At 45.0% G+C, this 20,637-nt stretch overlaps 1 protein-coding gene across 1 annotated transcript; it reads right to left on the minus strand.

Moving 5' to 3' along the window:
- Positions 1-539: 539 nt before the first annotated feature.
- Positions 540-20,225, minus strand: ghrhrb (growth hormone releasing hormone receptor b). Its single transcript, XM_076045646.1, has 13 exons — positions 20,125-20,225; positions 15,476-15,584; positions 8,838-8,945; positions 5,105-5,205; positions 4,425-4,522; positions 4,119-4,251; positions 3,680-3,833; positions 3,491-3,551; positions 2,304-2,373; positions 1,878-1,969; positions 1,610-1,739; positions 1,461-1,502; positions 540-746 (listed from the first exon to the last, which is right to left on the minus strand). Exons 1-13 carry the CDS (start codon positions 20,212-20,214, stop codon positions 540-542), a joined length of 1,395 nt encoding a protein of 464 aa, XP_075901761.1. The 5' UTR covers positions 20,215-20,225.
- Positions 20,226-20,637: the final 412 nt, after the last annotated feature.

The following is a 20,637-nucleotide window of genomic DNA, read 5'->3' on the forward strand; positions in this document are numbered from 1 at the left end:
GTCACGTGGATCTCGTGTATGAGCTTTTGGAGTTTGGATTGTGGACGAGAGTGCGTAAGCAAGGCAGAACGGTGACAATAATAAAACCTGCTGAAGTTCTCCCATCTGACGCGGCTGCTCTGAAGATTGAAGAAAATCACAGTTTTGTTTAATTTCCGCGACGCAGAAAAAAAATTCCGTCTGGTACTCAGGAGCTCAATCAGACCTGCCGGGGCTCATTTCTGAAAAGAAATCACATCGCCTGTCATCAGCCGAAGCGACGCAAGGAAGTTAACGACGTTGAATTGGAGGGAAAGAGTGCAGCTGTTGACGTGCTCCTGCCTAACAGAGGGAATTAGGGCGGCTGTGAGTCAGATGTGGAGGAGGAGGAGGAGGAGCAGAAACTACGAGGAGCACACCGAGCGGACGTGACCTCTGCTCCTGGCGGTGAGAGAGAGTGACTAACAACACCGCAAGAGGCGGGAACATCGTAAATGCGGTCGAGTTCGGGCCGAGTGGGACTCGTCAGGCGGCCGTGACGCGGTTGGGTTGAATCACGCTCACACGGGAGAGACGCTGCTGCCGGTGCCGGTGCCGGTGCCGGCAGGAGCCTCGCTGGCGGGCAGATCTTTGGGGCTGGACTTGTCCAGGACGGAGATCTGAGTGATGGTGCTGCTCTCCGTGAACAGCGTGCGGCGCCGTTTGTTGTAGCTCAGGTAGCTCTGGGTCTGCCACTTCCAGAAGCGCTTCTTCAGTTCTGCCTGGACCTGAGGGCGAGTGCACACACACACGCACACACACACACGAGAGAGAGAGAGAGAGAGAGAGAGTCAAATTGTCGAATAGTCTTAGATTTAAAAGGTTTGGCGAGGAAGAAGTGCAGCTTGTGAATCAAACACGATATGAAAATTCAATTCAATTCATTCAGACAGATTTTAGAATTTTATTCTTTTTATATTGATGAAAAATTTCACTTCCTGGTGGTTTACATTTCATTTAGCATTGGTCTGTCAGTGCTTGGAAACAAAATGATTCAATGAAACCAGAGATACCTGATAGCAGTATTGGGTATCAGTATTGATGCTTGAACTTAAAAGGTGAATGTGACATATTATATAAAGGAATAATATGCAAATCAATATATTTCAAGTTTTTATTTCTTTGCATTTTGCTGATCAGGTCTTGCAGCTTAAAAAAAAACCCCTCAAATTTTATAATAATTTTCTGAGTTTGTGGCTTTGTGGTTTTAATAAGCTGAAAATCTTAATCAGCAAAGTTACAACAAGGAACTGCTTGAGATGTCAATTTGCGTTGAATGGCTCAATAAAATGTGTTGCTTTCATCTTTTATGTTAAATTGCCAAAATAAAACCACTTTGACTTGATGTATGTAGCCTTTCAAATACTACATATCAGAAGCGGTGAGTATTGGTACTCTGTGGTGTATGAAAGCAGTGTGACGATGCAGTCAGTGTCACACACCTCACCATTCAGGAAGCAGTAGAGCAGAGCCACGACAAAACCCTTGAAAAACAGACACTGCTTAGTCACACTTGACTTCTCTTCCAGGACAGCAACAGGAGAAGCTGACGGCGCACACTGTGTCACACACTGTGTCTGCTGCATCTTACCTGGAAGGAGCCCAGGCCCAGCTCAATGAAGATGCGGACCTCAGCGCCGGTGTGTTCTGGCAGGAAAGCGAACACCATGTAGTGCATCCCAAAGAGCGGGATGAGCAGCAGAGTGGACTTGGCCAGCCGCCTGCACACAAGCACAGCCGTGAGGGACGATGGAGGCGGTGCCCCTGTGTGTGTGTGTGTGTGTGTGTGTGTGTGTGTGTGTGTGTGTGTGAGAGAGAGAGAGAGAGAGAGACGGTGCGGCTCGAACGGCGGCTCTTACTTGAAGTGACTGGTGTCGTTCCCACCGACGCCCGGAGATCTCAACTTCTGGACCAGGATGCGAATGACGTTGATGAAGATGATGAAGTTGACCTGCACGCAGACGAGCAGCAGAGCAGCCGAGCAGCAGAGCCAGCAGGTGTTTCCAGTTGGAGTGAGAGGAGGAAAAATCAGATACATAATTCAAAAGAATTAATGCCCACAAATGCTGATTTTCTTCACCAGTCTGGTTTTATTTTCCAGTTTCAATTTCATACTGAAATCCAAAACAAAGAGTTGCAATCAAAAAGGGTTTATCTACAGTACATCATAGCAAACAAGAGGTTTTCCACTGAGGAACCAGCCGGTGTGTGATGAGAACAGAGGTTTGACTTTTGGAGTGGAGGAAAGAAAAGAAAAACTCCAGTTCTGACTGCTGCCCACTTACCAGCAGTGACACTGTTATTGGAGCTTTTATGATCCACCAGATGAAGGCCATGTCTGTATCATCCCAGCACCTGGGACACACAGCACACAGTAATGAGATAAACAAAAGCTGCCGCAGAAGGATGACAACGCTCGGCTCGTTGAGAAACAAACGACTCCTCGGAGCAGCCGGGGAAAAACAAGAGGAGAGGAGCGAACTGCAGATCCTTCCTTCCATTGACCGCCACGACGGTGGACGTGTTGACTGCATACTGTGTGTCTGCTCCCAATCAGCAGACTGGCCCAGATTATGCAGCCGTCGGAACAAAGGGTGCCGGCCAGTTTCTTATCGACTTCAAACAGGGCGGTTCTATGGAGGCGACTATAGGTTCTGGCTGAGGACACTCTGACCTTGAGCTCGGCAGCAGTCACCGTTTCACTGAGTTCACCAGCTGCATTTCCACTGCAGTTTCAACAAAGCACAACTGTGATTTCCGGGTGTTTCCACTGTATGGTGTGGAGTAGGGCTGGGCGATTCTGGTCAAAAATAAAATCCAGATTTTTTTTCTCTGAAAACTCAATTTTCGATTTTGATTTTTTCTTTTTTTTTGGGGGGGGGGGGTGCGGAGGCGGAAAACTCATTAAATATGCTACAAAAACGGGACAGGTGCGTGTTGTATGCGACTTCAGAAAAATAACTGACCAGGTAGTGGTGAGGGCAGCAAACAGAATCACTTCCTGGTTTGAACAGCTGCTGTGGCTAGCTAGCTAGTGCAGATGCCAGTCAACAGAGCTAGCCAGTTAACAGCATCTCCAGGGTGTGGGGGGAGGAGGACTACAGTACCCAACAGGCGCCAACCTGGAAGCATGAAAGAGGAAAATCCATTTTCCTCTATTTCACATCGTTATGACTAAAAAAATCTGATTTGGATTTAAAATCCCTTAATCGCACAGCCCTAGAAGGAGGTATTAAACACTTTGCCATAAATCTGCATTTCCATGTTGTTTGCTGTCAAGAATGATTGTTGTATTTTTCTCTTTGATTACTTCCCTCGTCTTCATCAGTGTGCTCACGCAAGGAGTGGGGGGGGGTGGGCCAATGACAGCAGTGTGGTTTGCACAGCAGGTGCAGTGGTGGGTGGGCGTACAAATTGGTGCTGGTTGCAATAGAATCATTCAGCAGCAGCAGCAGCAGCAGCAGCAGCTTACCCTCTATTATCAACAAAGTTACGAGTCAGGATCCAAGCGGTGATGATTGTTGTTGGGAGACCTGGGAGTCGCAAAAGAGAGAAAGCGAGTCATCGAGCTGAGTCAACAACAAATTGCCAACAAGAGACTTGGATGAGAAGACGAGAGGAAAACAGAGAGCAGCAGCAGCAACAGCAGCAGAAAACTCACCCCAGCCGATCACTATGTACCACCAGAAGTACTTCTTCTGGAAGGAGAAGGTGAGGGCCAGCAGTGTCTGCAGGTACATCCCCTCCACCAGCAGCCAGAAGTAGTTTGCCAGGATGCTGAACTGGAAGAAGGCCACGGCCGACTTACAGGAGGCCTGCAGGGGAGGAGGAGCAGAGGAGCGAGTGCTTGAGTGACACACCTGGAAAACTGTACCTCAACAAAAACAAAGGTTTCAAGGTATTATTACTGTGTCATGAGTACAACCTGAGGGTAGTAGTATTTCAATAATGATGTTTTTCACCATTGTCCTGCCATACATTGGCAATTATTTTCTTTTCGTCAGTTTCAAGTACAGTCTGTTTTTGTACTTTTGGGATTGCCGGACATGCAAGACTCGGCTTGTTTTATGATCTGAACATCTGCCCTGACTCAAACTCACCGTCGACATGAGGCAGTGGTCCTGATCCTCATCAGAAAACAAGACAGCGTCTTTAATGAAGACTGCACTGGCTCTCAGGATGAAGGAGAAGAAAAGGTTGATGTGGATGTAGTTCCTGGTGCAATGAAACTTCCTGCAGAGCCATGCAAAGAACGACAGCATCGTCACTGAACGGGGGTGTTGGCTCTTTTAAAAGTTTCCAAAGTTGTGACCAGGCAAATTTTTCACTTTATTATCATATTTTTCAAATGCTTCAATATTGGTTTGCTCTTTGGAAGAAGGCAGGAGATCTGTTTCTTTCTTTACCTGAACACAGTGAAGACAAAGATAGCTGATATCAGAGAGATGAGGGAAGTGGCGTAGCCGGCAGTGTACACTTGTTTGAAGTTGGAAAAGTACGTGGGCTGAAATGCAATAAAAGACAGCAAGGCGAGAGTCGTTACCAGCTTTACCCTCTGAGTGGAGTCACAACAGCAAGCAGGAAGTCATGTCAACCAACGGCCACCGTCCAATCGTTTGCAACAGCATGGTATCATCCACATAACAACAGAACCTCATACCACAACCTTGCATTTAATCAGTCTCTCGTATAAAATACGAGGATGGATAGATAGATGGATGGATGGATGGATGGATGGATGGATAGATAGATAGACAGATGGATAGATGGCTGGATAGATGGATGGATGGATGGATGGATGGATGGATGGATAGATAAAGAGATAGATAGATATATAGATGGATAGATGGCTGGATAGATGGATGGAAACAATTTTCTTTTGTAGTTCTTTTTTCCCTCTACTGCGGCGATTAATTAACGTCTACCGGGGGTTTGGGGAGAGCAGACACCAAGTCCAACATATTTGGTCCAGTGATTTCTTCAGGGGTCCATGTTGAAAATGCTTTTGCTCTCCTTACAAGATATAAGACATCTAAAGGAAGGCGTACGTTTGTTTAAAATACGACATCTCCCACAGCTGATTTACCTCCAGTTCAGTCTTCTCGTACTCGATGAACTCGCAGGCGTCTTCGTAGGGGGGGTAGGGCTCGGACCAGCCATCCTTGGAGCAGTTCCTGTAGATGAAACCTGACAAAGACGCACATCTCAACAGAGTCGGTGAAAGCAGCTTAAACACGGGTGAGTACGAGACGCAGAGATGAAATACTGTCCAAGAAAAGAAATGTGAAATTGGGGGGGGGGTGGAGACTTCCTTCTCCTCTTTTCACATTTAAAAATCCTTTTCTTCCCCTTCAGTAGGGGTTTCCTCTCCTGGATTACCGACGGTTTACCATCAGATCAAGCTACTGCACAGGTACAATGTAATGAAGTTGATCCAGTGATGGACTTTGTCAGGCTGTTGACGTCCTCTATATGCTGTGGTCTACAAGGCAGGAACAGTCCCCTGAGCCTTTCACTCTAATCCTCTACGTTGATGATATTGTGGTGAGTGAGTGGAGACATGATGGTCTGTATGTCTCCTCGGCTTTGGCAAGAGCATTGTCTGGTGTTTTTTTATGTTCTTGGTGTGAACACGAGCTGTATTACCCCTAGAATTGACTGGCCAGTGAAAATGCTCCAAAACACGAAATGTTTTGTACCTCCATCCTCCTCCCAGTGGGGTCTCGCGGGACGAGATTGGACCAGAGTTACGGCTTATGTGCTTCACACCATTCAGTGGAAACACCTGCTAATCGCAATTTAACTTTGTCAAAATTTTGGAAATATTACTTTTATTTTGTGCCATGGAAATGCAGCGACAGAAACCACAATAATTCACCATCCACAGTTCAGAAATACTGCGCAATGGCCTGAAAGTATATATATATATATATATATGTATATATATATATATACATATATATGTATATATATATGTATATATATATATATATATATATATATATATATATATATATATATATATATATATATATATACATATATATATATATATATATATATATACATATATATATATATATTTTGTAATTGTGGAAATGAAATTATTCTGCACAGTCTGTTCTATTCATGTCACCTGACATCCTCTTGGTTGTGCTGCTTCCATTGTTGTGTATCACGGGAGAGTTTTTTTTTTTTTATGTAATCCTATTTCAGCTAGCTTGTGTTGTCGGGTTTTATGAAATCTGCCTGAGGCCTTCGGAATCAACACTGCAGCCTCCCGCGCGCTGGCTGTAAGTAACTGGACCCCAGTCTGTTGCGATAGCAAATCAGATCTCGAGTCTGCCAAAACGAGACCAGCAAGCTCGAAGGTCTTACACCAAACCCGACGTGTATGCGCCGTGTGATTGGATAAACACAGAGAGCCTGAAAGACTTGACTAAACTCCACGAAATCCTCGACGATTGACGCCGTTGCGTTTCCTCTCGGATTCACAGCCCTGTTCTCGCTCTCTCTGTACGGAAGCAGACACCATGTTTTCAATTTGTTTACATGAACCCCATTTATATATTTTACGTTTCTAATTGCGTTTGCCTAATCACGTTCGAATGACCAAATTATCATGCATTAAAATTATCAGAACTAAATATATACATGGGCGACACGGTGGCCCAGTGGTTAGCGCTGCCACCTCACAGCAAGAAGGTCGTGGGTTCGATTCCGGGGACCTTTCTGTGTGGAGTTTGCATGTTCTCCCTGTGTCTGCTTGGGTTCTCTCCGGGTTCCAGGGTGTCACCCTGCCTTCACCCTAAGACAGCTGGGAGAGGCTCCAGCAGAGCCCCCTGACCCTGAGCTCGGGACTAAGCGGGTATGGAAAATGAATGAATGAATGACATATATACATATTTTATCAGCAACATGGTATCAACCCATCAACGTTTAATGGTAAAGCGCTGCATCGCAACCAAAGGCGTCTCAAAGTGCTTTTGCACAACTGAGAGAAAACCAAGTGAAACCCTGCAGAGACAGTGTGTGTATAATGTGATCCCTCATTATACAAACTGTCAGAGCACGAGGGACACGCAGATATGAAATGAGGATTAGTTTTCACACAAGGTAACCCTGCAGCAGTCCTGCCAGGTGAATGCATTAGAGATCCATCTAACGATGTTCTTTCTTCCTCACTGGCCTGGAGGTGCAATGATGGACGTGACCTCTCCTCAGCATGACGTGACACTCGCCGTGTACAAAAGGTCACCCGGACTTTTTTTGTGCGAGCTGGTGAAGCAAAGTGTCGACGGAGAGACAACAGATCTGCGTCCGTCTCCTCGCCGCTGCTGGGAGTCTGTGGGTGGTTCGTTCGTGGGTGGTTCTTGCGATGAGCCGCATTAGCCTCAGTGCTCGGCGCTGAGTGGAGACCGGCGGCCTGCGGCAAGCGGCGGCTGGATGGGTGGATGTGAACGACGGAGGGCAGAGTCCAGAGCTTTTCCAGACTTCCCACTACATTTTGTTCTCTGCATGCAGCCTCCTGCTGGGGAGCCGCTTGACTTCAGACAACAGCGTGCGTGTGGAGGAGGAAACCCATGAGCTTCTGTAATCTCTCCGAGCCATGAGGTCAACAAACAGCCCGCGGCGGAGAGAGAACGTCCAAACCACGTCTCTCGTTGCATTTTCGGATCTAATTTTGGTCCAACGTGAGACTGTAAGCAACTTTTCATGGACTCCAGTTTGGACATACATAGACTTCCTAATGAGACCTGATTGAAGTCCATGTCTACACTAGCAGTCAACAGTTTGGACACATACTTCTTTCATTGTCATGACTGTTGACATTGTAGGTTGTCATCAAAACTATGAATGAACACATATGGAATATGTATTCAAAGTAGTCAAGATAAAGAAAGTGTGTCCAAACTGGCAGTGTAGTCCAGTCGTTCACACGTTTTTTCCTGCTTTTTCATTCTTTTCTTTTTCTTTTTTTTTTGTAATATTTACTGCAGTTTAAAGTATTTCACCTTTGGGAATCTGTTTTGCTAATCAGTTTTGATTGAGTGTTGCATTTAGTTGCTTTGGGATTGGACCGTCCCTGTGTTACATTACGCATATTAACAGCGTGTACTTCATATAATGTGTATTTTCTATCCTCTTTTCAATCAAATCTGCACTTCTCCTTTCCTTAACAATGCTCATCCAACAGGATTCAGGATCAGTTTCTGTGTGCCGGTGTAGGTACAGAATTAGTCCGGGTGCAGAATCGTTCCGGGGCGTAATATATGGATAGATCACGGTCAAAAATGTACTTCGCGGGTGATATTTAGATAGATAGATACTGTGTGTTGAATACATACATTCGTAACTGTATTTTGATTTACCTTGTATGTATATCTATACATAGAGAGAGGGAGAGAGAGAGAGAGAGAGAGAGAGAGAGAGAGAGAGAGAGAGAGAATTTCGTGTATACAACATTAATACAAACAAAGTACCGTAAATACACCAGGGATTGACAGAAAAAAAAAGCTTAATCAACCGATGTAGTTTGTCCTAATAGAATTGCGGTATGTGACGTCGTTGGCAGTTGCCCACCGGCTGTCGATGAACAATGAAAAGCAAACGTTTGAGAGCAGCGATGCCACTGCATACTATTTCTTATGAGTGACTGCCCGCTGAGTTTGGATTTACATATTTAAAACAGATAAATGCAGGAGAACACATGACAAAAAGAAAAGAAGATAAAACACAGATTGTGGTTGTGAGCAAACAAACAAACAAACAAACAAACAAACAGCGGGCTATGGTCATCAGTGGGTGGAGTCATTTACCTTGGGTATTGGCAAACAGCTGCGAGACATTTGCGCAGGAGACACTGACGACCTGGCCCACCTCCGCACGGGACCAGCAACAAATGTCGTCCCACGCCGTTGGACAACCTGAGGGCGGCGGCACAAAACATCCCTTCAGCAGGCTGATCAGCCGAGGAGGGCGCGGCGAGCGGTGCACACCCTGTTGAAGAAACATGTCTTCCACATACATGGATGCATTTTGTTTTGTTTATGACCGCAAAAAATGCAAAATTCAGTTTAAACCTTCAACCTTTTCCACAGCTAGAATACACAAGCCCCTCTCAGAATGTATCCATTAATAGGACATGTGTACTCACACTGTATATAAAAAACAAGACTAAGGTTTAAACCAACTATTTTAAATCTGAGGAGACAAAAATATCGCAACAGTGTCATGGAAGAACTTTTTTGGCATTTGCACGTCAGTGGACGTGATGTGCGGGGTCACGTGACCAGTTTCTCTGACCAGTAAAATTGCCGTGTTGTGATTGGACGGTGGAGATAGATGCAATATTTTTTTTTTTTACAAGCAATCACAGAGAAAAATGAGAAGAACCATTCTGGACGGCAAACTCCGTGGAAATGCAGAGCGACACAAGACGTTGTGTGCCTCCTTCCTCCTCACAGGGGCTCCAGCTAATGATCTTCACACCTTTCAATGGAAACTCCTGCAAATCGCCATTGTACTCTGTCCAGACTATAGAGGTACGGCTTTTATTTTTGCCAAACACTGCCATGGAAACGCAGCTTGAGGTGTCGCCGAAGTCACAGGTCACAAGAACAGTTCTAAATTGCGTTGACATTTCGTTTCTCTAACCCGGCAATTTACTGCAACATCTTTTGTTATTTGGGGGTTTCATAAGACTGTGGCATTAATATCTAATCAGACACCTGATTTAAAAAAATAAATAAAAAAAGATAAAAAATGTTCAAAGTTTTAACAAAATGAAGTCACGCTTCTTCTTCACCAAGAAGAAAGTTTTCATTTTTTTAAATCAATTTTTAGACAGGCGACACGGCGACACGGTGGCGCAGTGGTTAGCGCTGCCGCCTCACAGCAAGAAGGTTGTGGGTTCGATTCCGGGCCTGGGACCTTGCTGTGTGGAATTTGCATGTTCTCCCTGTGTCTGCTTGGGTTCTCCCTGTGTCTGCTTGGGTTCTCTCCGGGTTCTCCCTGTGTCTGCGTGGGTTCTCTCCGGGTTCTCCGGCTTCCTCCCACACTCCAAAAAACAGTGTGAATGGTTGTTTGTCTCTATGTGGCCCTGCCTGCGATGAACTGGCGACTTGTCCAGGGTGTCCCCTGCCTTCGCCCTAAGACAGCTGGGAGAGCTCAGGACTAAGCAGGTATGGAAAATGAATTAATTAATTTTGAGACAATAATTCTGTTCAAACTCATCTGCAAAAAAACCTGGGATGACTTGTCATCTTGTCATCTGACTTAACATTAATTAGCTTTGTCTCACATCTTACACACACACACACACCCACATGGGTGTGTGTGGGTGTGTATGTGTGGGACAAGCTGTGGCTGCAGCCTGCCTCTAATGAGGGAGGTGTGAGCAGAGGTGGCAGTGTCAGTCGTAATGAGGACGCAGTCTCTCCAACATCAAAGTTGTTTGGCCTGATATGAATTAAAGCGGCAGTGCCCGGAGACGCTCATTCAAAATAAAAGAGTTTTGGCGACTGCCAAAAGATCCTCCTGCCAGAAGCCGTGACGAGACCAGCGTCTCACTGGAGGAGTGTCACTTCTAGCACGTCGTTCCTCTGCACGTCAGCGGCTTCCTTGTTGTTGGGTTTGCTCAGTCGCTCGTGAACATTTGATGCATCAGTTTGGAACAGCAGGCGCTTGAGGTCCGTTTTGAACATGAAATACTGGCAAATGCTTTCCCGTATCAACAAAGAAAGAAGACATTCCTTCCTTCCTTTCTTCCTTCTTTCCTTCCTTCCTTCCTTCCTTCCTTCCTTCCTTCCTCCCTCCCTCCCTTCTTTCCTTCCTTCCTTCCTTCCTCCCTTCCTTCCTTCCTTCCTTCCTTCCTTCCTCCCTTCCTTCCTTCTTTCCTTCCTTCCTTCCTTCCTTCCTCTTGAAGGAGGATCTCTTGTATTGTATGGACGGCAGGTACTTGATTAGGTGGTAATTGGAGCACAGCACACTGCAGTCACTGCAGCAGTGGACTGCTGCTGCTTCTCATTAGGGAATGAATCTCTTCCATCTCTCCTCAGCGGTGAATATCTGAGTTTGATAGAGTAACAAGCCCGACCCTCTCCAGAGTCCCACTTATCTGCCTCTGTTTTCTGAGTGACAGAGTGTTCCTTAATGGGCTGCAACTGCATACCAATGCTCATTGGTGCGTGAACATTGCATTGACAGCCACATCATGGTGCCGACCCCAAGGCACGTCGCAGCCAAGAAAGCAGAGCCAAAGAAAATGAATAAATAAACTCTGGTTGGAGTTCTCTGCAAATCTGGTTCACGGTGTTTGCTTTTAAGATGCACACGGACGCAGTGTTTCTTCATAACCTGACATTCACACTCTGAAAGCAGCAGTGTTGTTCCATCAGGACCAGCTGGGCCTGCTCTGCTGGCCTCAACACACTTAGAAAAGTACATTTTCCTGTAGCCCCCACACCTCAGGAAGAGGCTGGTATTGAAAATGGATGGATGGATGGATGGATGGATGGATAGAGAGATAGATAGATAGATAGATAGATAAATAGATAGATAGATAGATGGATAGATGGATGGATAGATAGATAGATAGATAGATAGATAGATAGATAGATAGATAGATAGATAGATAGATAGATGGATGGATAGATGGATGGCCTCTCATTGTCATGACTATTTACATTGTAGACTGTCACTCGAGGCATCAAAACCATGAATGGACACATATGGAATATGTATTGAAGAAAAAGTGTGAAATAACTCCGACAAAATAGCATGAAAAAGAATCTGAGACAATACAGCAATAAATCGTGGCTGCCGACTCCAAAACACATCAGTAAGAATCACGATGAAAGGATTTCTCTGTTATTGCGTGCTAGCTGCCATGTATTCCACTTCCAGTGATTGTCTCCAAGCTGAAACCCTGGCTGGTCCAGCAGCAGCAAGACTGAGGTGCGTAAAAAGGATTTAGTACTTTGACATGTGTGCCCCACAATAAACAACAGGTAATTGGCAAATTGGATTGAAGCAAAAAATCCATCTGAAATAACGTCCTGTGTTTCCTCTTGGCCTGCTTGATCCCATCTCAGTCGAGGCTTCTCTCGCACGTCACTGTCCAACCTTTTCATGTGTCAATAAAGCATTTTTCTTGTGTTGCCAATGTGTATTGCTGCCACTGTAATATTGTTAAAAAAATATTGCTGGGGAAAAGGCTCCAGTGGGATATATGCTTTAATATCCCGCCTCCAAAATAAAACAACGCTATGTGATAAGGGAGACGCAGAGGTGTATAGTCAGTCACGGAGGGGAGGCATTCAGAGAGACACAAACCCGTCCCCAAAATTTGGTTTGTTCTTCTTGATGTTTTTGCAGCAAAGCAGAAGATCTTTACGACTGTTTAATGTTTTTTTCCCCCCCGTTTTGTTTTTATGATCAATTTTCTCCAAACACAAAAATCAGATAAACTTCGTTCCGCTGAGATGCCAAATGCTCTTGCTGAACATTAAATGCAATTATTGTCTTGATTGAACACAAATATTTGTAATTTAGTCCTGTATTAAACATTTTGCCAAAGCGTGTTTTTCTGAAATTTTAGAACCATACCACTGCACTGTAAACAACAGAACATACTGTAAAAAAACAAAACAAAACAAAAACGAAAAAGTATTTTTCAGATTAGTTTAGTTTTTGCAGATTAGGGTTGGGCTGAAATTAGGGTTAGGGTTTCGGGCTTCCTCATGGGCTAGAAGCCCCCAATTTGGCGTGGCTGTGTCTGCGGGGATCCCGATGAAGCAGCAAGTGGCCCCATGTCTCTAGGATAAAGTTGACCTTTGACCCTCATAGACCTGCATTGAATTAGGGTTAGTGATAAGGCTGAAACTAGGGTTAGGATTAGGGTTAGCTGAAATTAGGGTTAGGGTTTCGGGATTCCTCATACGCTACAAGCCTCAAATTTGACGTGGGTGTATCTTGGGGGCTCCTGATGAAAAAGCAAGTGGTCCCATTTCTCTAAGACAAAGCTGACCTTTGAGAGTATGTCTCTCTCTCTCTCTCTCCCTCTCTCTCTCTTTCTCTTTCTCTCTCTCTCTCTCTCTCTCTCTCTCTCTCACACACACACACACACAGACTTCATAGCATGATATGTACTTTAGCTGATCACAGCCTGGCATTGTGGTCTGAAGGAACACCCAGATTTAAACGTGTATTTAAAATAATAAAAATAGCAAAATGATAAGAGGCTGACAAGCTACTGCTTTTCTTTTAACTGTTTGCTGTGTACACAATACCAGACTGATTATCACGTGTCAGCAAGGCATGGCAGTAATTCATTCTTACATGACTCCTGTTTTCTCACCTCGTTCCCTTGTGTGCTTTGGTCTATTCAAACAGCAATTTGTCCCTATGTGAAAATATCTCTGTATAGGGTTCGGTGGGAAAGCGATAAGAAAAACCAACTGAACCAACATCACACCGAGCCGCTGGCTGTGTTCTCTGTCTGGCTGTGGATGTTGAGATCACCTCCAGGAACCTCCAGGGTGATTCAGGTGGATTTTGAAAGCTAGGTGGCTAACGCTATCACAAGTGCAAACTGTCATCAGCTAGTGGAGTGGAATAAAGCCAAATGTTTAATGATGATTTGAGTTTTGTTTGTTTTTTTAAGCTGCAAGACCTGATCAGCAAAATCCAAAGAAATAAGAACTTGAAATATATTGATTTGCACATTATTCCTTTATATAATATGTCACATTCACCTTTTAAGTTGAACTGCAGAAAAACAGCAACCTTGTCAGGGTGTTCTCATTTTCTGGGTAGTACCTGTATATCATGGGATATGTAGAAAACACGTTCTAATGTCACTAGAAAAGGAACCAAAGCGCTAGAACACAATATCCCCACTCCTGCCCCGACCCTACCCGACTACCCAAACACACAGTCTGGAATACGCTTTGTTTGCTCACTGCAACGTTTGATTTCTCCCAGCGCCAACAGTGCTTGGTGCCGCTGCACAAAGACAGTCAGTCAAGTGGTAAATGGACTGCACGTACATCTCGCTCTCCAGCACCTCCACGCTTCCCCAAAGCGCTGCACATTGGCCTCTCATTCACTCACACACTCACACACCAGTGGATGGCTGCTGCCTGGACAGTTGGAGCCGGGATTTGAACCGCCAACCCTTCCATCATCACTTTGCAGCCACAGCTGCCCAAAGGTATCTAACAACTTTTCAAGGATATCGTTGATGGATGAAGAGAAACAACAGAAAGGTCTCATTTCAAACCACTCGTTCACACGTCTCATATGTGACTCATCGTCAGGACGTCACGCTGCAGTTTTGTGTGAGCTGACGTCAGGGAAGGAGACAAAAGATGCAATCAATGGTGAATGACAACAGCTGGGCCTGATGGGCCAGACTTGCAGATTCCACCATCTGTGAGCCATTCAGCATCTTCAGGAGCCTTGACCTGTCGTCGAGCCAATTCACATTGTAATCAGGTTTCAGTTGCAGTGACTAACTGTCTTCTTCTGGGCACTGAGGTGGGGATGACCTGTGACCTGATGTGACCTGAGCGCAGTGGTGCAGTCTATTCAAAGTCTCTCATCATTCGTAGCGCATCCTCTTTTATTTTGATAGTTCCACCCCACCACCCCATCTGTTTCCTTTATTTTTATGTCCTGCATTTATTATTTTCCTTCCTTCGGGGACCCTGGCAACTCTGGCGTGTTTTGTCTGCGTCTTGTCATCGCTGCTGCCCCCTCGTGTATTTCAGCTGCTCCTCCTTCCCCTCTGTGCCAGATCATCCTCGTCTGAACCCGCTCAGCGTGCCAGCAACCCTCCCTTCTCTTTCCTTTGCTGACTTTTTGTGCATTGAACCTGATAATTGTCACCTGGCATTGTGATAGCTCTGTCTGTCTGTCTGTCTGTCTGTCCCATCTGCTGAGGCTCAAACAGGGATTGGATCCTATTCGAATTACAGGTACTACCCCAAAAAATGAGAATATCAAGTAAAAGTGGTTTTATTTTGGCAATTTAACATAAAAGATGAAAGCAACACATTTTATTGAGCCATTCAACGCAAATTGACATCTCAAGCAGTTCCTTGTTGTAACTTTGCTGATTAAGATTTTCAGCTTATTAAAACCACAAACCCAAAAACTCAGAAAATTATTATAATTTATTTTTGTTTTAAGCTGCAAGACCTGATCCTAAATCTCTGGGTAGTATCTGTATATGCAGGGTAAACACGTTGCATGGTTTACAATGGTGAGTGATCTCAGTGTAACTTTTCTAAATTCAGCATCTCTGCTACTTTGAAACGTGGCACCGTCGACACCGAGACTGAATCGACGAGCTTTTAAACTCTGCTGCGTGTTTTCTGGACCAGCGGTGTCGTCTACGATGAGCCGGAGACCCTTCGCCGACGCCGCTCCTGTCTCCAGTGAGTTTACACACCTGTTCTGTTGGAGCGGTGGCTCCGCTCCAGTCTCAGGATCTGGTTGCATTCCTCCTGAGCCTTCAGATGCTGGAACACCAGGGCACATTCAGGGTGCATGGCCTCCGTCTGAGAACACAGAACACAGACGACAACGTTATGCACTTACGGACGCTGCGACGGACGACACTGACAACAGACGGACGACCGCTGATGGACAATGATGGAGATGAAGGTGCAGCCGAAGGAATTCCTTCCGGCCGGAGCTGCAAGCCTGAGTTCTGCCCAGCAGCGCTGGCTGCGGTGCCAAGGGTGGACCACAGGCTGTATCATCATTCAACATTACAATAACAAGTGACACTACAACCACCAACTTCACTGCAACAGAGGAATGAAAGAATACACAGTGAGCATGAATGCAACTAAACAGTACTGGAAGAAGGAGGAGCTGCGGTGCCTTGAGGAGAATCCCAGCTCCTGTCACAGCCCTGTCGGCCAATCACAGCCGAAGGCTCATCTCAGTCCCTTCCTCCCCATGTATCAGTCAGTCGTCAATCAGACGTGCCAAATGCAGCTGGCTTCTACAGGTGCTACCCGAACAATTAGCATATCCAGTAAAAGTTGTTTTATTTTGGCTATTTAACATAAAAGATGAAAGCAACACATTTCATTGAGCCATTCCACGCAAATTGACATCTCAAGCAGTTCCTTTTGTAACTTTGCTGATTAAGATTTTCAGCTTATTAAAACCACAAAGCCACAAACTCAGAAAATTATTATAAAATTTGAGTTTTTTTTTTTTTTTTTAAGCTGCAAGACCTGATCAGCAAAATCCAAAGAATTAAAAACTTGAAATATATTGATTTGCATATTATTCCTTTATATAATATGTCACATTCACCTTTTAAGTTGAATTGCAGAAATACTGCAACCTTTTCAGGATATTCTAATGTTCTGGGCAGTGCTGTACTGGCTGACTGTGTACTGGAGAATAGCACACATACGGATGAGTTGCTTTTCCCTGTGATTGTGTAAAATGCTTTGGTACACATCTGAATGTCGTCGAGTGATTTATAAATAAAAGTTGATCAACCGATAATTAATAATAATAATTGATAATTGACTTTATTTTGAGTTTAATAAGAGAATTGAGCATTAAGAGAAAGATTGTGTGCATGTAGAGAGGAGGAAAATAACCAGCTTAACCAGTCTATTATTATTATTATTATGATGATGATGATGATGATGATGATGATGATGATGATGATGATGATGATGATGAAGAGGAAGAAGCAAAGTGCGCAGCGCAGTTGTGTTGTGGAATGTGTGAGGCCTTGCTGAACCCCTGCCAGCTGAGCAGATGGTTGCCCTGCAGGTCGCCGGGACCTCTGACAGCTCGCTGCTCTCGCCAGAGATTCAGTCGCACACATCCTGCTCTGCCACAGCACACTTCACCCGACGACTGTCAGGTTAAAGGTTAAATTAGCTGAACGAAAAGAGAGAGCGAAAGCCGTTCGAACGAATGATCAAAAGTGGTGAAGGAGCAGGAGAGTCGGGTCAGTCTGGCGTGAAGCGGCTGCAGAGCCTGACGTCGCCATCGTGTGCGTGTGCACGACCACGTGAGTGAGTGAGTGAGTGAAGAGCGTGTTGGTCCAACCTGCACTTCAGTGACAGTCACGCATACATCCCAACTAGCGAAGGTTAATGACGTGTCACTGAGATTAAATCCCAGGGTCATTATTGCAGGTCAGCCGTCGCCTGCAACAAAACCCAACCAGACTGCAATGGTTTACAGCTGAAGACTCACCAGCGTCCAGAGAGAAGGCACCAGGCCACCACGGCTCTGCTGGGGCTCCACATTGGAAATGCAGATTCTTTTCCTCGCGTTCTGATTCAAATCGTTCTAAATCCAGATGTTGTGCCAATACTTCATGTGACTTGAGCTGTTCTGATCTGGAGTTTGCCGTTGTTTCACAGCTGTTCTGCTGTTCTGCTGGGAAGACTCCATGTTTGCAAAGTGTGAGTTCCCTCTATTGTTGTCGTCACGATCACAGCAACCCAAACAAGACAGCATCAAGACTAGAGAGCAGCGAGACCAAGACCAGACCAGGGCTGTGTCCCAATTCAGGGTCTGCACCCTTCAAACCGAGTGTCCTCCGTCTGAAGGAAGCGTCCTTCGAGGACCCGGCCTAGAAGGACCGAACCAAACCCGCCTCCTGGGTAATCCCCCGGGACGGTCTAGCCTTCGGCGCATTTCCTGGTTGCGTCACCGCCGTTCCCTCCTGCTGGCCAACCCCGGAAGTGACGTTTTCATAGCATCAAGCTAACCATTGGTTCGCCATTGGATGATCAAACAAGTAAAACCCTACGTTAAAAACTGGATATTTGATGTGAAACTTAAATACTTTAATTTATATGTGGTGTCTTTGCCAGTAGATGGCGCTAATTTCAGCTGACTTCCCAGGATCCCAGGATGCTTTGCAGCAGCACGCAAAGCATCATGGGATACAGAAGGAGGTGAAGGATAGTAGCGGTGCAGCCTTGGATATCGGCTAAAACGAGTGCGCATTCCCAGTACGCATTTGGAGCGTGCTGAGGACTTTTGGGAATTGGGAGGAGCCTTCGCGCAGTGCTGTGACGCAACTTCCTTTCAAAATGCGTACTTCAAGGATGCAGAGCCTGAATTGAGACACAGCACAAGACTAAGAATAAGAATAAAAAATAACAACAAAACAGAAAAAAAAATAGTAGCATCTTTTTTTTTTATTCAAGTTTGCTTATAAATAAAACAGCAACATGTCTTTTCAGCAAGGTATATTTTAATACGTTTCTTTGCTGCCAACTATTTTTAACCATTTAAAAAAAAAAATAAAAAAAAAACTTTGACTCATAAAATTAAAAAATAGATGAACTGGGAATAAGGGGGCAGGGTGCCAAACAAATCAGCAGCTGGATTCTTCTCTGTTATTATTGTGTTATTACAGTGTTGCTCATTACAGTCCGGCCCACCCGATCCGAGACCGAGACCAGACGAGAGACGAGACCGTCATAAAGAGATGAACAGGCTGCTGGTGTGTTGGTCAGTCTCTCTGGCTGACCATCACCACCCAGAATCCATCCAGATTGACTAAAGTCCGACTAAACGGCCGACGTTAGAAAATTAAACCTCTCAGAAGAAAATAAATAGTTTCTCCTGTGCTTTTATTGCTCCAATAAGGCCAAGAGCCAAGGCTGTGCGGAGCCAGTAGGTCCGCTGATGACTTCCTCCTATATGACCTTAAAAAGTGAAACAAGACCCACAGAAATTGCAGAGTCAAAGAGGAAAGAAAAAAAAAGTGCCGGAGCGCAGAAGGAGGAAAAATCCTCGGGTCTAAATATGTAAACTCCGTCTCCCTTGTGGAGGGACTGAGCAGGTCATGGAGCATCATCACTTGTTTAGCAAGCAGGAATGGACTGATGTGTAATGAAAGCAGATTAAATGAGCGTCTTCAATCAGACACTTAGAGGCGCAGCCGTCTCCAGAGGAAGGAAGCCAATAAAGGAAGGGACAGCGAAGGATCAGCCTGCGTGTAATAACAATAAATCCTCCCCGTGGACGCTGAGCTGAGGTGGAGGCCGGGGGAGTCGGCGCTGGCTGCACGGAACACCGGCTTTTTATGCGGCGTTGAACAGATTAAGGTCTGAGATGTATCGATTGAATACCAGGCCCATTACAGCGTCACCGTGTTCTTGTTTATTTAATGACAAAACAAAACAGTCATGAAACTCTCTATACTCTATACTATACTATATATATATATATATACTATAGTGATCGTATAGAAATTCCATTCCATAACATGCACACGCAGCTAAGAATCAAACAGCAAGAAGGAAGGAAAATTATGTTCGGTTAAGTTCTCATCTGAATGGGACTGCGTATGAGGAAGAAAGCCCTTTGTTAATGTGTGTGTGTGTGTGTGTGTGTGTGTGTGTGTGTGTGTGTGTGTGTGTGTGTGTGTGTGTGTGTGTGTGTGTGATGCCAGAGTGACCTGAACACTGAACATCAAAAGCTAGGACATAATAAACAACAACAACAACAACAACAACAACAACAATAATATCTAATAATTAACAACAACAACACTTCCTCTATCACAATGCCTTCACATTAAAGCAACTCCACATTCTGCAGCAGCAGTCTGATAACTCTGCCATCCTCTGTCCTCACACTGCTCCATCTTTTGCAATGCTCATTCACAGGTACGACCCGAAAAATGAGAATATCGAGTAAAAGTTGTTTTATTTTGGCAATTTAACATAAAAGATGAACAGGAACACATTTTATTGAGCCATTCCATGCAAATTGACATCTCAAGCAGTTCCTTGTTGTAACTTTGCTGATTAAGATTTTCAGCTTATTAAAACCACAAAGCCACAAACTCAGAAAATGATTATAAAATTTGAGGGGTTTTTTTGTTGTTTTTTTTAAGCTGCAAGACCTGATCAGCGAAATGCAAAGAAATAAAAACTTGCAATATATTGATTTGCATATTATTTCTTTATATAATATGTCACATTCACCTTTTACGTTAAATTGCAGAAATACTGCAACCTTTTCAGGAGATTCTCATTCTCTGGGTAGCACCTGTACTGGGTTCTCTACCGTCCCTACAGTCTGTGGACCTACCGGTTCGAGCACCGCCTGCTGCAGTAACAGAGCCAACTGAAGTAATGTGGACGTCCGCTTAATCCACGGCGCGATGCCCAGCGTCAACATGTCGAAACCCTCCGAGAGCGACGAGCAAATCAGTCGATCGATGTAAGAAAAGAAAAGAAATGCTCAGTGTCTCCTGTTGGCTTTCAGAGGAGAACTCTCCATTGGCGTGGTGCTAGAGGGGGGGTTCGGCTCCACTCGAGAGGAAAGTCGAGGGCGGACTGAGCCCAAACTGAGCGCGCGAGGGAGGACCTCGCGAGGCAGGACCCGGCGCTGCGGGTCGCATCTGCAGTCGCGGCGCTGCCAATTTACGCGCGCTAATGTTCACAGCTTAACCGCTGAAATCAAGTCGCGAAAACACGTTATTAATTTTTCCCCGTGTCGCCCGCATGGTAGCGAACAATTAGTGATCGTTTAAGAAAAAAGCCCTGCGCTGTTCTTTCTTAATGCGATGAACTCGATTCAGGACAACTGCCTCGTTTGCAT

Source organism: Nelusetta ayraudi, unplaced genomic scaffold (genome assembly GCF_046127955.1).
Source record: "Nelusetta ayraudi isolate G7.1 ecotype Tasmania unplaced genomic scaffold, CSIRO-AGI_Nayr_v1 ptg000084l, whole genome shotgun sequence".
Taxonomy (NCBI): Eukaryota; Metazoa; Chordata; class Actinopteri; order Tetraodontiformes; family Monacanthidae; genus Nelusetta; species Nelusetta ayraudi.